Source organism: Branchiostoma floridae, chromosome 13 (genome assembly GCF_000003815.2).
Source record: "Branchiostoma floridae strain S238N-H82 chromosome 13, Bfl_VNyyK, whole genome shotgun sequence".
Classification (NCBI taxonomy): Eukaryota; Metazoa; Chordata; class Leptocardii; order Amphioxiformes; family Branchiostomatidae; genus Branchiostoma; species Branchiostoma floridae.
In genome coordinates this window covers 6,311,495-6,326,197 of record NC_049991.1, presented here as the reverse complement: position 1 = coordinate 6,326,197, position 14,703 = coordinate 6,311,495, and the positions used below count along the sequence as shown (strand labels likewise).

The 14,703-nt window shown below is 39.1% G+C and overlaps 1 protein-coding gene across 2 annotated transcripts in view; it reads right to left on the bottom strand.

The window, feature by feature from the left end:
* Nucleotides 1-14,703, bottom strand: part of LOC118428417 (dynein heavy chain 3, axonemal-like) — a 69,113-nt gene that overhangs the window by 38,659 nt on the left and 15,751 nt on the right. The window contains exons 12-33 of one of the 2 annotated variants that reach the window (XM_035838469.1): nt 13,798-13,934; nt 13,074-13,179; nt 12,543-12,692; nt 12,001-12,214; nt 11,534-11,657; nt 11,130-11,196; nt 10,901-10,987; nt 10,419-10,563; nt 9,745-9,956; nt 9,466-9,557; nt 8,861-8,975; nt 8,122-8,238; nt 6,118-6,269; nt 5,219-5,383; nt 4,329-4,530; nt 3,694-3,786; nt 3,229-3,342; nt 2,580-2,694; nt 2,040-2,238; nt 1,381-1,489; nt 842-993; nt 311-449 (exon numbers count right to left, since the gene is read on the bottom strand). In XM_035838469.1, the coding sequence (XP_035694362.1) occupies nt 311-449; nt 842-993; nt 1,381-1,489; nt 2,040-2,238; nt 2,580-2,694; nt 3,229-3,342; nt 3,694-3,786; nt 4,329-4,530; nt 5,219-5,383; nt 6,118-6,269; nt 8,122-8,238; nt 8,861-8,975; nt 9,466-9,557; nt 9,745-9,956; nt 10,419-10,563; nt 10,901-10,987; nt 11,130-11,196; nt 11,534-11,657; nt 12,001-12,214; nt 12,543-12,692; nt 13,074-13,179; nt 13,798-13,934 (3,006 nt within the window). Of the gene's footprint in view, nt 1-310; nt 450-841; nt 994-1,380; nt 1,490-2,039; nt 2,239-2,579; nt 2,695-3,228; nt 3,343-3,693; nt 3,787-4,328; nt 4,531-5,218; nt 5,384-6,117; nt 6,270-7,508; nt 7,626-8,121; nt 8,239-8,860; nt 8,976-9,465; nt 9,558-9,744; nt 9,957-10,418; nt 10,564-10,900; nt 10,988-11,129; nt 11,197-11,533; nt 11,658-12,000; nt 12,215-12,542; nt 12,693-13,073; nt 13,180-13,797; nt 13,935-14,703 lie in introns of both variants that reach the window. The other variant, XM_035838467.1, reaches the window with a different exon arrangement.

Below are 14,703 nucleotides of genomic sequence, written 5' to 3'. Positions count from 1 at the left end.
AACCCTAGTGAGACATATTACAATACAGTTGAACGATTGAAGTCAACTGAAATGTATGAGGTCACTTGTCTTTCCCTGTCAAAGTTTAATTTTGTGCATGGTAGATACATTTACCCTTCATTAGATAGGACAAGCAGTGTTTTACTTCAATAGGAAGCAGGCTGAATGAAAGCTTTTAACTGGAAGCTACGTGACTCCACTGCCCACCCCAAAAAAAGTCTAGGGTCGGCAGGTTTTTTAGGGTTGGTACGGAAACAAGAAACACAACATTTTTTCTTAGGCCTAATCTGTGTTTTACAGGCTATCTGACCTTGAGGTTGTCGGGTAACTCCTGCCGCCCTGCATACCCAGGGTTCATGGTGATGAAGATGGTGCAGGTGGGGTCCAGCTGCAGGTCTGTCCCCTCAAACAGGAACCTCTTCAAACCCATGGAGATGGCAGTTTGGATACTGAAATTATTACAACAAAATTAATATTATTATATATATTAATTGAAAGTGTTACGTGTACCTACATTGAGTGAAGATGTCTACTACATAGGGATAACAATGTTAGCAATACATTTCTTCCGGCCAAATCTCAATGATCAAACTTGAAGTTAATTGTAGAATTTTTCAAACTCAGAAATCATACTATCATGTTTTTTGTTTTTTTCAAAACTTAAACTAACTTATTCAAAAGCAATTGCAGCCATTTCTTTATATTTAAAGACCACTGCAGCCATCTGTTAATCTGGGTGATGGCTTTCCTGGACAAATGAGCTTAACTGACATAATACATTTCTCATTTTCACACATAGCTCAGTCTATTGATGTCATGCAATGAAGCCACAAAAGAATACCTGTGGATTTGCTGAGCGATCACAGACAGCACTTCCAGTTCAATCCGGTTGAACTCGTCAAAGCAAGCCCAGGCACCAGCTTGTGCCAAGCCCTTGAAGAATTTACCCATGGCCTTGAAGTCAAGACCGTCCGAGCAGTTAAACACCACGCACTGGGGATAAAGAAAAAGACCAACCTGTCAATATTCATTCAAATAGTAATTTTGTTCTTTTACACTGAAAACAACAGTTTACTTTCTACTTCAAAATTATACTAGACTTAACTAAAAAAAGGAGACTGCTTAATAAACATAATTTTTTTCTTTCGTATCATAGCATAATTCATTGCTCTTTGTTCTCTTTTTAATTTATTGTGAAGCCTTAGCTTCTATCTCTTATAATGTAATAACCACAAACAATACAAACTACAAGTAGAAGCAAAATGATGAACCAAGAAGTTATCTATTCCAAAATATCAACCAAAATACTGGACAGTGCATGTACATGTCTAATGTGGAAAGAATCTAAAATAAAAATCAAATTATATCACACATCCTGACCTGTTTAGCAATGGCTTTGGCCAAATCCTTGCTGGTTTCAGTCTTTCCGGTTCCGGCTGGTCCCTCGGGAGCACCGCCCAGGTTCAGCTTCATCGCACCCATCAGTGTCCTGAAACAAAAGACATAAAACAATTGTTATGACATTCTTGTCAGCTGTATATTGATGGAGCATACAAATGCACTACAAGTAATGGTCTTCTCCTTGGTGCTGAAAGTTTAATTAGTCTGCACTATCTTCTTTCAATTTGGCAGATTGCACTTCAACACTCATAAAAACCCATTGCTCTGCTTTTAATTTCAAAGCCTCCAACAATATGACACCTGAAGTGCCAAACCAGCTGCTAGGTGGCCTAAACCTCTTTCACTCTCAAAGCCAAAACCTATCTATCACCCCAAATGTGTGACCTAGGCTTTGGGTCATTTCAACTTGAGAATTGAGGACTGATCGAAAGTTTGTTGGTTTAAGCACTTTATTTTGTGCATGGGTATAAAGTTTAAAATTGTAACATAATGTTGACTACAGTCACAGATGAACTTACATTCCATTATCACCCCAGAACATTGAATAAATCATTGCAGCAGTTTTTTTGCCCCACTTGTATAAATGCAGTATTCAAAAAAAGGATCGCTTACATCTCCATTCAATCAAAACAACTGACCTGTAGCATCTGTCGGTCAGCGGCGTGATGACCAGACGCCCAGTGTTGCCGAGGTACTCGTACCCGTATCCCAGCTCTGTGGTGATCATGTGCACCTGGGCATCCTTGCCGTCAAAGTAGTACCGCAGCTGGCTGATCCAGTCAAAGGCGTTTGTGTCACTGATTTTGTCGTTTGCTAACTTCTCGACCACATCACGTGCTGAAAGGATGTTCATTCATGATACATTATATGTTAAGCATACAAAAATAGCCTTAACTTTATTATAGCCTTAACTAACCTTATGGTAGTGCAAATGCAAAAATCACCAGGTCACGTGTGCTATCTACACAACGTAACGTCACAGTAGCAGTGGATTGTTAATTCTTTGAAAAAGAGTGGAGCTAAAAATTTGGGTCCATTTTTCGTGTTGGAAGTTACAATTCAACTTTTCTACCAACATAGATGAACTTTCACAGTTATATGCACAATAAAGGTCTATATTGTATGTACAATAAAGGTCTTCATTCAATTTAATGGCATTTTGAAGTATTATGACTTACCGTGGACGTCAATTACAACCAAGGCACCCAGTGTGAAGCGAGCTCCCATCTCCAGCTTGCCTCGTACGAGCGCAACAATTTCGTCAATCTGTTTGTTGCTGATTTCCAAGTATTTCTGCAGACACACAAAAAAACAGTCAAAAGTCGCAACATTGGAACCTGTTGTATTCTATTTATGTCATACCTACTTGAGAAAATACGTTTTGATGCAAAAAGCGCTAAAAGTTGAGAAAATTTGGTGCCCACAAACAAAAATTGTTTGAACAGTTATATTCCGACATTCGAATCAGGTATTCGAATTTTTAACCGCCCCACACTGGCGTGCACAGAAACCAATCAAATTATTCCATAGAAGCCTGCGTGATAAAACTTCGAAGCCCAGCTGTGTGATACGGCTTTTTATCACACGGTCTGGAACACCTGTATTGAACGTTATTGTGGCCCAGGTATGACGTAACACAAGTTATCACCCATTCTGGAACAACTGTATCAAATGTTATTGCAACCCGGGTATGACACGAGCACTGTTATAACAAAGCCTCCATCAGGCCCTAAAATCTACACACTTTCTTTATAATGTTGGTGCATTAGAATGAAAAGTGCACTTCCAGAGACATTAGGAAGACTCAGAACTTCAAGCTTTGTTTACCTTGAGTCCACCTTCCTCCTGGATGGCAGCTGTCACTTCGGCTGTCCAGTAGATGGACGAGGTACAGATGACCGTTTGTCCTGGCCAGTCCAGTACCCACTTCTTCCTTGGCACCTGTAAACATGGTGAAAAAGTAATCAGTTATTTTTCTTGAAAAGACTGTTCCCCAAGACTAGTCTGGTTTTCATGATGCAATGTTAGCATTTTTGTTTTAAATGACTCTTCAATGATCCATTTTAATGGCACCTGTCAGATCAAATTGATAAGTTAGTCAATCGATCGATCAACCAATAAATCAGCTACTCAGCAAATAAGTTCTAGTGGATGTTCTACGAAGCAATGTCATGTGTCAGCAGTAATTTCATAAGGTAAAAAAAAGCTGTACGTGTGTCTACTTTTCATTGAGATATTACAGTGTATTTCTTTTACAAACTTAGAGTTTTATCGTCCAAAGGCAGTACTTACCTCCTTGTACGACAAGTAGCTGTCTGCAATGACCTTTCGCACACTGCTGATCATGGTCTCCTCAACTTGTAACAGCCATTTCTCCACCATGCCCTAAAGTAAAAGATGCCATTTGGTCACACACAACTACTCAGAATTCTATGTTACACTAGTTTACAAAATTGGGAAAGAAACCCTGACTTTGTCGTAAAAACACACTGCCTTTAATATACAATGTATGAAGCACACCCCACTACCACTGTGGAATTACCCCTTCTGTAGTGTGTTGTGCAGCCCAAGGGATAAAGGAACAGAGATGAGCACTGCCTCCATATACGGAAAGATGAGGGAAAGACTTTCACTTTTCTAAATAGGGAAAGCATTTTCCACTAGTAGTTAGTTTCCTGTGGGTTTTTTTCCATTTGATTTTTCTGCTATACTTGATAGCATTTTCTTTACAAGCACATTCCGAGAGCTGAAAAACTGACACTTTGTCCGGACATTGATTTCATGGGCAAGCTATTTTCTGGGAAAACATCCCAAAACAGAGAAATTTAACCTTTTCTCTGATGCCTAACCTGGTAACCAGCAAAAATTTGCTGCCAAAACGAATACATCTTACTTAGCAGGCTAAGGGTTAACTACTAAGGCCCTACCTTTGCTTGAGCTGGAACAATCTTTTTGGTGAACGGCACAATCTCCTTCTCAGAGCTGATCATGCCTGTGATGACCTGGTCCTCTGTGAACTCCAGCTTAGCGATGCCCTCAAAACACTTCTTCAGATGAGGCTGCACACGCATGGGGTCCTTCGTCTCCGACAGGATTTCAAGAAGCTCGTCGTTTGACAGGAAGAAGAATCTAGACCACGAGATGAAGCGAATTGTTTGAAATATCAAAACGTATTTTGATTCATATTTTTGCTGTATTCTTGAATGGATGTTTATGGCTAGCAAATATGGTACAATTATATCATTCTCTACACAGAGTGTTATTCAGTGTCTGTATAATATAGCTTGGGGAGGAGCCTGCTAAACATGGCTGAGATTTCCACCTTTGTGGGTGTCTCCTCTAACCAGCTGTCAGTCAATTATCATTTATTAATGTTTTTTAGGCAAAGCTGATGCTCTGGTTGGTTGACAACTAGTTAGAGGCCATACCCACAAATCAAAGTGTAAATCTCTGGTTAAGCAGAGCCTCCTAAATATTGTCCTCATAATACCATATTGTATATGCTCATATGGTGAGACTGGGTGTGAGAATTGCATAGTATACATGCACATCTCAAGTTTCTGACCTACATGTACTGTCATGCTCTCGCGAGACTAGGTTACTCTGTGAACAAGATGTATTGCGAAGACTTTCACTGATTCAATATTTTACATATAAGTTAAACAGAGACTGACATTCAAGCCTGTGTTCCAGCGCAAGGTAATGTTGAGGTGAGGTCTGAGGTTCCAATGCATCAATTCCCGGCAAATAAACATCTTGATCCATTAACAAGATGATTAAACTACTACTACTATGATTAAACAACTGTCTTGAGTACCTTGGGAAATACAGCCTCTTCTTCTCCAGATAGTCGTTCAGACCCTTCTGGATCTCCTCCAGAAGAACATTGGACTCGCGTAGCCTACCCAACATGTTGGGCTGCGCCGTGGCTACCAGCACGTGTGTGTCCTTCACCGCCTCTGTCATGATGTCACGCCAATAGCTGTGGGATAACACGATATAAATACCAATGTTTGTAACAAGTTCATAGACATAGTTCTTGTCCAAAGCAGTTAGGGGAGCTACATGTAGAGATATGCTTGTTTCAAGTAATATGTAGATCATACTGGATGCTACTATTCTGAGTCCCCGACCCTAAGACATGAGGATGGGACTAGGTAAGGTATGGTAAGGTAGATCAGAAATTAAGGAGGCCACATTTTATGACAAATAAAATCTCTCACAACACTAACATTCACAAGGTGCCCAAAATTTTTAACGGATACTAAAAACTGATGGCATAAAGAGTAAGAAATAAATTTTCAAACTGCATCAAGTGCCACTTATTTTCATAAGACCAATGAGACACAGGGCTGCATACATACATACAAGTAATATTACATGTAAACATAACATCAGGTACAGGTACAGTACAGGTACTGTTACCGAGGTTTTGACACAGGTCTGGTCTTGTACCTGTAGCTTAACCAAACTCCTCGCCTGAAAGATCTGTTAAGTATTAGTTACACAGTCCCTAGGTGTCTTTTTGGTCATGGTTGGTGTCGCACGAGGCCATGAAGTAATAGGAAATGAAAACTAATACCATTGAATTTTGAAAGGTCTGACTGTCACTGTAGCTCTGATTTCAATTTTCCGGGGTATACTCCGAGTTGACTCCAAAACACATGATTAAATCCAGCCATAGTCTATAACGTTCTCGTTCAGGTGTTTGCTCACCTGTCCACGATGCCGAACTTGCGGCCCTCCTCGGGCATCTGAGCGTTGATGTCGGGAGAGCTGAAGATGGGCTCGAGGTACAGCCATGTGGCCTGACACTTCAGCCACGCGTCCAGGATGTCCTGAACCAGGATCAGTTTCTCCTCCCATTCCTGTCACCATCGCAACAAAAATCATTAGCATAAATGGGACATTATCTAGTATGCACATTTATGCTAGTATTCAAATTTCAATGGCAAAATCTACCAATTTCGTACTTGTATACAGGCATAGGTTAATATATAACATGTAAACATGCTTCATTGCAGTCAATTGTATGTTAAAGTTGTTCCAGCTGCTAAAAGTAAAACCTTATTTCAGATTTGAATTACTGTGATTTTGACATGCATTCTTTAAAATGATATGGGATGTCTGATAGCTTACTTACATTATGTTTGGAGCAATTTTATATACAGTACTTCTTACAAGAGTAAACAATCACATTGCGAACACACATATTATAGCATACAGCAAAATCAATTTGAGAAATTTGTAAAAAAACTATATGAATCACACAACAACAATCTACACACTCAGGGAAAAAGGCGCAAGACCGAAGTGAGCAGAAGATTTGGGATCTAATATTGAGGCAAAGTTGGGGTAAATGAACAGGGGTAAAGTGAAGAAAATCAATGTTGCAGTTGATCGAATCAGCAAACTGCAGTACCAACTGGATCAGGTAGGTGAATCAGAGGATGAAGTGAGGCAAAGCTGCATGCCAGAAGATCACACTTCTTGTGGAGGGGGGAGGACATTCACCATGTTCATAGACCAAGCTCTGGTTTAAGCAAATAACACCACCAATGAAAACCTTATTTCCTGAGCTATATGCAATTTTCCTTTAAATTCCACACCATTGTATTTTGTTTTAAAGATGCTTATATTAACCTTGGTAAAGTTTCACCATCCAGAGAGTTAAAGACTGTAGTGATAAAAGTCTTAAACATTTAAGCCTACCAAATATGTGACCTTTTATGGTGTTAGTGAACATTTACGTAAAATCATGCTTAGGTTTCATGTTACTACAACCAAATATGTGCCAAGCATTTCAGATTCTTTTTTTTTTCTAGTTTTTGTTAGTGAACTTTTACTAAGAAATATCATTCGTACTAACACCAAAAGTGAAAACATTTTAGCTTGCAATATTCTTATACTCTAAAAGCATGCTAGCTTACCAATCTTTTGAAGAGAAAAGTCTAACAGTGTCTCAAAGAGCACCTTCTTTTTCACAAGGACAAACTACTGCCACCATGTTATGGTATGTGTCGCCACCCAATGGGAGGCCTACAACCAGAGCTTGGTCATGTGACAATGGCACAGCCCCCCTCCCCACCAACTGTCTACCACCCCACCTTAATCTCTACTTCAAACGGCTTGATAAAGGGAGAACCGCGCATGGTCTGAGTTTTGAGGACGTGGTCGTCCAGAAGGACTTGAATTTCGTCAACAGACGACAAAATGGAAATTCCCTGTGTGTTAAAAAGACAAGACATAACATGAATTGGACATACTAGGACATCACAATTATCTTCTTGGCATGACTTTGTTCAGAAAGAAAATTGTATCATTTCTAAATTCATGATGCTTCCATTAACAGGTGTCATTTTTGAAAAGTGCCATCAAAAATGTCATTTGACAAGTGACCAATAGCAGACCATTCTTGGGATCACATGATCATGGTTGTGTGACAACCTGGCCAATGACAGTTCATCAAGGGATCACATGATTTTGCCAATCAATAGCAGTCTACCAAGAGGTCAAATGACCATGGTAAAGTGAAAAGCTGGCCAATAGAATACTTTTTACTTGCAGGCTAATTCAAATAAAATATATCTTGAACTGAAGGCAAACAACGACCATGACTTTCTCTCATGCTTTTTCTCAAGACTTGTTTGTTGATTGTTTGTTTGCCTTCCAAACAAAGTCATGTCAAGAACCGTTGACCTTCAAGTACATACACCTGACCTTCATTTCTTGAGCGAACGGTTTGACATAGGGGGAGCCTCGCATTGTCTGAGCCTTGACTAACTGATCATCCAGTAAGGACTGGACGCTATCAATTTCTGCCACTATATCCACTCCCTACATTGTAGTGGGGAAAGAACTTCAAGGTAAAAGAAAACACACGCAAGAAAATATGTCAAAAGTCACATCTAAACATCAGTCTAATAATATCATCAATATTTTGTTTAAAACAAAATCCTTAAGTCTTGGGCTAGTAAACTGAGTCATAAAATATAATTGTGACAAAGCAACTATCATTTTGTAAGCATCAACAAGGAACTGTCCAGGAGTAATTCAAAATTCTTTGTCAACTATGACGATTTACAAATATTCATACCATTTTCTTCCCATGTATGATACTACTGTCAACTTTAATACTCCCTACTATCTACATGTATCATAAATATACACTGTATAGTTAACTGTATTACCTTTTCTATATTATTTTTTTTCCTATAGAGTACTACAAGCTATTAACTTTTTATGAGGAATGTGGGTTCCAATAATAAAGGTACTAGTTCATGTTTTGAACCACACAGGTGCAGTTTGCTGCATTGGTGGGAAATAAAGTTTGACAAATGTTACCCACAATGCATCTCACTGTGCATGTGCAGTGCAAACCTTGAACTATCTTACAGCAAAGATTCAAAGTAGTTAATTTACCCCCCTCCCCCATGTCAACAACCCTGTACATACTCACAGTGTCCCTGTAGGCTACAAACTCAAACAACATCTCTGCCCATTCTGTCTTCATCTTCTCCATGGCTTTCTCCAAAGAATACTCCTTACTGGCTGCTGCACCAATCTCCTCCAGTCTGGATGAAAAATTAATAATTGAAATTTTTTAAAGCATAACCAAAAGAATCTAACCCTCAAAGTGACAATTATTTTGTATTCAAAGTCAGATCTGATTTGGTGAGTATATTAAGGACATTCACCAAATTCTATTTTGTTCTTAATAATAGTTATGGATTCCTATAATTATACATCCTTGATGATATCAATCCTAACAATAGATATATACCGACTGTCCATCAATTAGCATTACATCCAATGATAGAATGGCAATTAGCAATTAGACCATGAGAGAGTGGCTGCATGTCTGTCACTTTTTTGCATTTCATGTTTGTTTTTTTATTCCTTTATATTTTGACTCATAATTCGGATAAGCTAATCTGATTGTATTGTCTACATTTGTCATACTTCTGTAATAATTGTTCAATCTAATTGAAAGAACCTAATAGTATAGCTAACATTAATTCTTCAATATTCTTTTAAAAAAACCTAGTCATGTGTGGGTCTTACTTGTCCATGAACTTGTTCAGCCCATATTCTAGCATCTGGAACAGGGACGTCTCTGGCTCTGGCTTCAGGTCGAACCCGACAATGTCACTCATCTAAGACAAAATATCAAACACAGTGATTATTGGGGGTAATTTCAAATGTTCAGACTTTTTTAAACAAAAGTTTAAACTTTAGTCAGCTCTTAGCAAGAGTTTGGCAAAGGTTTTGTGTTTTATGCAGCTGGTACTTAATACATACATTGTGTTCATAATATTTGTGTTAAAAAAATCAGCTCATCACCTGTTCCCAGTGCCTGTCTCTGATACCAGGGTTACAGATGGTCTGTAAGATTGGCATGTGCTGCTTGAACTTGTCGATCTTGGACTTGACGCTCTCTGCGATGCGGCGAGGCCCTGCCACGTCGCTGAACTGTTTGGTGAGTTTGTACATGGTACGCCACATGTTTCCGATCTCTTCTTCTAGCTCTTCAGCATTCAAGTCTCCAAAGGGACCTAGGAGGTAACAGAAATAAAATGTTCACTTTCTAACCGTTTGAACCTCCTTGACGTCCGAAGCACTTCACATTTAATCTGATGGTTAAGCACAAAATGAAATATAATTTACAATCAATGTGTTTGTATGGGGACATTTAACTGAGTCCTGAGCTTATTGATAATTATGTCACAACTACAATGATGAGAAAGATCCCTTAATTTTTCCCTAACAATCTTTTTCTTCTTTCATTATGCTTACCTTGGTGAATTTCTGTTTAAAATGCATTTTTCTATCAGCTTAAGGGACAAACTTTGGACCTGGGCCAAGTCAACCTTCCAATCCTATACAAGTCTCCATTTACACCATTTTCCCACTCACATCCTGTCTCTTTCTTCATAATAAGATTGAGACACACAAAGACAACGACTAACACAATACCTCATTTTTCATGAAGGTAACAAACAGAGTTGGACACTGACCGTTGAGCCACTGCTCGTGTTTGGTGTGGAAACTGAGCGCGGTTCCCCACAGTTTGTCGTACGGCTCCTTGTACGTTACCATCATCTGTAGGATGGGGAACGCTGTGGGCTCCCACTCTAACAACTCTTCCTCCGTGTTGATGGACTATACAGATGGAAGAGATAGAAAAAGGGTAACGTTATGTTTTAATCCTTGATATACGTATGATATAGTTAGGTAATCTAATGGCTAATACCAATTCAAAACATCGATTGACAGAAGACCGATCCAATAGCGAAAAGTTCTAGCAACTCTGAACTTCTACTTCCTACCACACAGCAAGTCTGACCTTTGAGGTCATCTTTCCATTCACTTCCTTCCACTCTACTGACAGTGTATTCAAGAAACTATGGAAACACCAACATAATGAATACACAGGGAACAAAGGCTCTATATGCGGAAAACTTGTAACAGTTGATAGTTACTTGTAAACTCAACTTACAGCTTGTTCACCCATTGCATCCTCCAGTTGTTGGGTCAGCTCATTCAGCTTGTCCACGTTGGTCTTCATTTCATCCATGCTCATGATCTGTAACACAAAACAGACCACTGAGTTAGAAACCTTGTTGTCTTCTGTATCTTCAAGTTAGTAGTACTACCATTGACTCAACGTTGACACAAAAGAAGTAAGATTGATGGTAAATTAAAATTAAATGTAATCATGCATGTACCTCCTTTTTCCTGAAGCTCTCGACTTCTTGGTTGTATCTGTTCAGTTTGTCTTCAAACTGCTGCAACCTGCAAAAATCAAGCGAAAATCTTTAACACAGAACCAAACTATTTTGCAAGAGTAGTGAAAGAAGCCATTTACATCACTGTTTTACAACATGATTCTTTAACAAAGACAAGGGGCACCATAGACATTCTGCAACTTATGATCCACTGCTCACCGAGTCATGTGTTTTATCTGCATACTAGATACTACTACTAACAGTAACTGCTTCATGTACTACTACTAGCATTCCTTGACAAAGGTTGGTCTAGGAGTTGAACAGTCTAAAATTTGAGAAAGTCTAATTTTTGTGTCAGAAATTACAGTTTGGCCTTGCTTTAATGTATTTTTTTGTCTACTTACTTCTTCTTGACCTCGTCTTCCGCTGCCTCCCTGCGATTGGCCAGCCTATTCTTACTCAGGTCGAACACAGTCTGGATGTGTTCTGGCCAATGGAAGACCTGGCTGTTCAACTTGATGTCCTCATCTAAAAAAAATTCAAATCAACTCACATTTTCAAAACCTGCAAGACATTTCAAATAGAGAGTAAATTTTTTGCATTGTGTAACAGAAAATAAATCATAGATTTTCATTTTCATTCTTTCACATCTTTCTTCTTTGACCTTGGAATTGACAGTGACACTCTATGAAAATAGTATACGTTTTCCAATATTTTTTTGCAATCTACAGTCTATTTTGCAGTTGCTTTGTACGATTTATAGTATGATTCAAAATATTTTTTCCTTGGAAACCGCTGAAAAATTATGCACGCCCATATGTCATCATTAAAAACAAAACAACATATGGCCTAATGGAAAAAAAAAACTTACATGGCAGTGTGGCATAGTCCAGCAGGAATTGGAGCCTGTGTCCGGCCTCGTCGATTTCATCCTTCAGCTTGAACACGGTCACCTCGCTGGACGTCCGCAGGAAGTCGGTCAGCTCGACCAGATCCGCGGTCGAGTCCGGCATCTCGCTCACGCGGTCAGCGATCTCGTCATAGTGCTTGCAGATTTCCTTGTTCAGGACCCTGTTCTCATCGACCTATAGTGGTGGTAAGAAAGCAACAGTTGGGTATAACTTGGCTCCACCCCGAAGGCCTTGCCAAAAATGAGTAATGAGACCATACTTGCTTTATGTTTAAGAGTTAAAATGCAAACTGAGCACAATTAAATGTCACAGCGTTATGTAGATCTAATATGTTTAGGTATTAAATGAGCCCAAATATTTTGGCAAGGCCTCAAGGGCAAGGCCAATTCACAACTAAATGGTTCATGTTGTTGCTTTTTTTGTCCTTTTTATGTATAATTCTATAGTTGCACAACAATTGTACACTGTATATGGTACAAAGTATGCTACATTTAGTATTTACCTCAAAAACGACAAGTCTGTCTTTCAGTTTCTGAGCCCGGGCACAAAGGTCAACGTTCAGGTCCTCGCAGGCGAGTGTGAACATGCTCAGGGGCACGGTGATACGCAGGAGGGCAATCTCGTCTTTCAGCTGCTGATAGCTGTTGATTTTCTGCAGAGAAAACACAAACAAACATTGGTCTTCAGATTTGTTTAGTACAAGGCTTAGAATCTGTGCTTTTTGTCAACAAATTCTTTATACTAAAAACAACGTGGAAGCTAGATCTAGGGGTGCAAACATTTGAACCATACAACATTATCATTCATCCTAACATCAAAAGGTTTGTAGTCTTTCAAGACTATAATCGTGGTCGGTTACTTCGACTACTACTAGAAATCGGACCAAAATAAAATCATGATAAGAACAAGCTACAGCCATGTGACTTTTGAATTTTGGAAAAAAACAGATACAGTCACAGTGTAACTTTTCTCACATATAGGAAAAACTTGAACAAGGTAAGGGCTGACAAAGTGAAGACTTGTGTGATGTTACCTTTGTGAATGCCTGAAGAGAGTGTTTCTCCTTGAGGAAGGCGGTGACTTCCTGTTCAGCTTTGTTGTTCAGCAGGTCTCCATACTTCTTGTACACATTCAGGTACCTGCCATGGGTGGACGGAAATATTACTATTGAACACTTGCTAAAAACCATTAAGTTGGATGCCGGTAACCAGTACATAGCCTATGAAGATCCCCAAATGTTTTTCATTAATATACAGTAACTGAATCTGAGAAGTAATGCTAGTTCACCTTTTTTCGTTGGGTAACCTATATTCGTTGTTTTCGAAAGCAGGGTAGTCGGGAACATCAATTCTAAAAATATTGTAGTTTGAAACCACCATCCGTCTTGATAATTTGCCTAAATACCCTGATTTCAAATACGACAGATATAGGTTACCCCTTGGATAAAGGTGACCTAGCGTTACATGTATGTACCAAACTGTACACAAACTCTAGGCATTATGGACCATTTTCTCAAGTAGGGAACACTTAGCATTTTTTACAAATTGTAATGGATGCAAATTTACCTGGGGTAAAAATATGTAAACAGTAGTATCATGAATTTGAATTTATCCAGTTTTCAAGATTAATGAAGAAGGGGTGTGTACTTTATTATGTGATTATTAAGTTCCAGTCCCACAGCTTGGGTTCACTGAGTATTTAATTGGGGTGCCTACTTTAGTTCAGAAAGTATGGTACACATGGCAAATATACAGTACCTCTGTGGTCCAATGGTGTTGATTTTGAAGGTCTCCATGGCCTTGTCCATGAACTCTGTCACCAGTGGTTCCTCCATCTTTACTGTCCTCAGCAACAGTCTCTCATGTCGCATGTCTGGGAACAGGTCACTCTCAACCTGCAAGGCAAGATGGTGCTGTGCTTAGGGTTGTTGACTTGTTGTGAGCTGACAATAGGGGGCTAAATTGTAGGGGTCTGGAGCGCCTGCTGATCAGTACCGTATTTCTTCTAATAAACCGCGCACTTTTTTGACATTTCAACTTTGAAGTTGGTGCTTCAGGTCAAAGCCAAAGTCGGGGTGCGCGCTTTATTTAGGGGTTGTCTCAAGAAAAATCACGTAACAAGCCAGAAAGCCAGCGATTACGCCGCGAGGTATCGCGCTGAACATCGATAATTTATGCATTTGTCTTTCGTTTATTATTTACAAGATAACAATGTTAACTTTATATAGACTTAAAATTACGCATGCTTATGTTATTCTTTGTATTAAAACTAATATAGTTGTAATGATATTTATAAGAATGATATTATAAGAATGACTTGAAAAAGAAAAACGGAGACAATCGTCCGACTTTTTGCAGCGTGCTGGGGCTGGCATAATTTGTTAGTTATGTTACAAATATTTTATCCACGAGGCATCACGCGGCTGCACGCCGGCACATCGTGTATTATCCACGAGCATTTTGACCCAAAACATAATTGCTATGATCAGAAAATGTTGCAGGGTTCTTCTTTGCAGGAGTTTTGTTTTTGTGTGACGAGAAAAATGCGACATTATAATTTTTCGGGGTGTTTGGAAACCCACGCTAAGTTTCAGCACACTTACGGCTGCATCGAAACCCAAAATTATGCTAGAGACACCATAAATTCACATATAAAAGCATGTT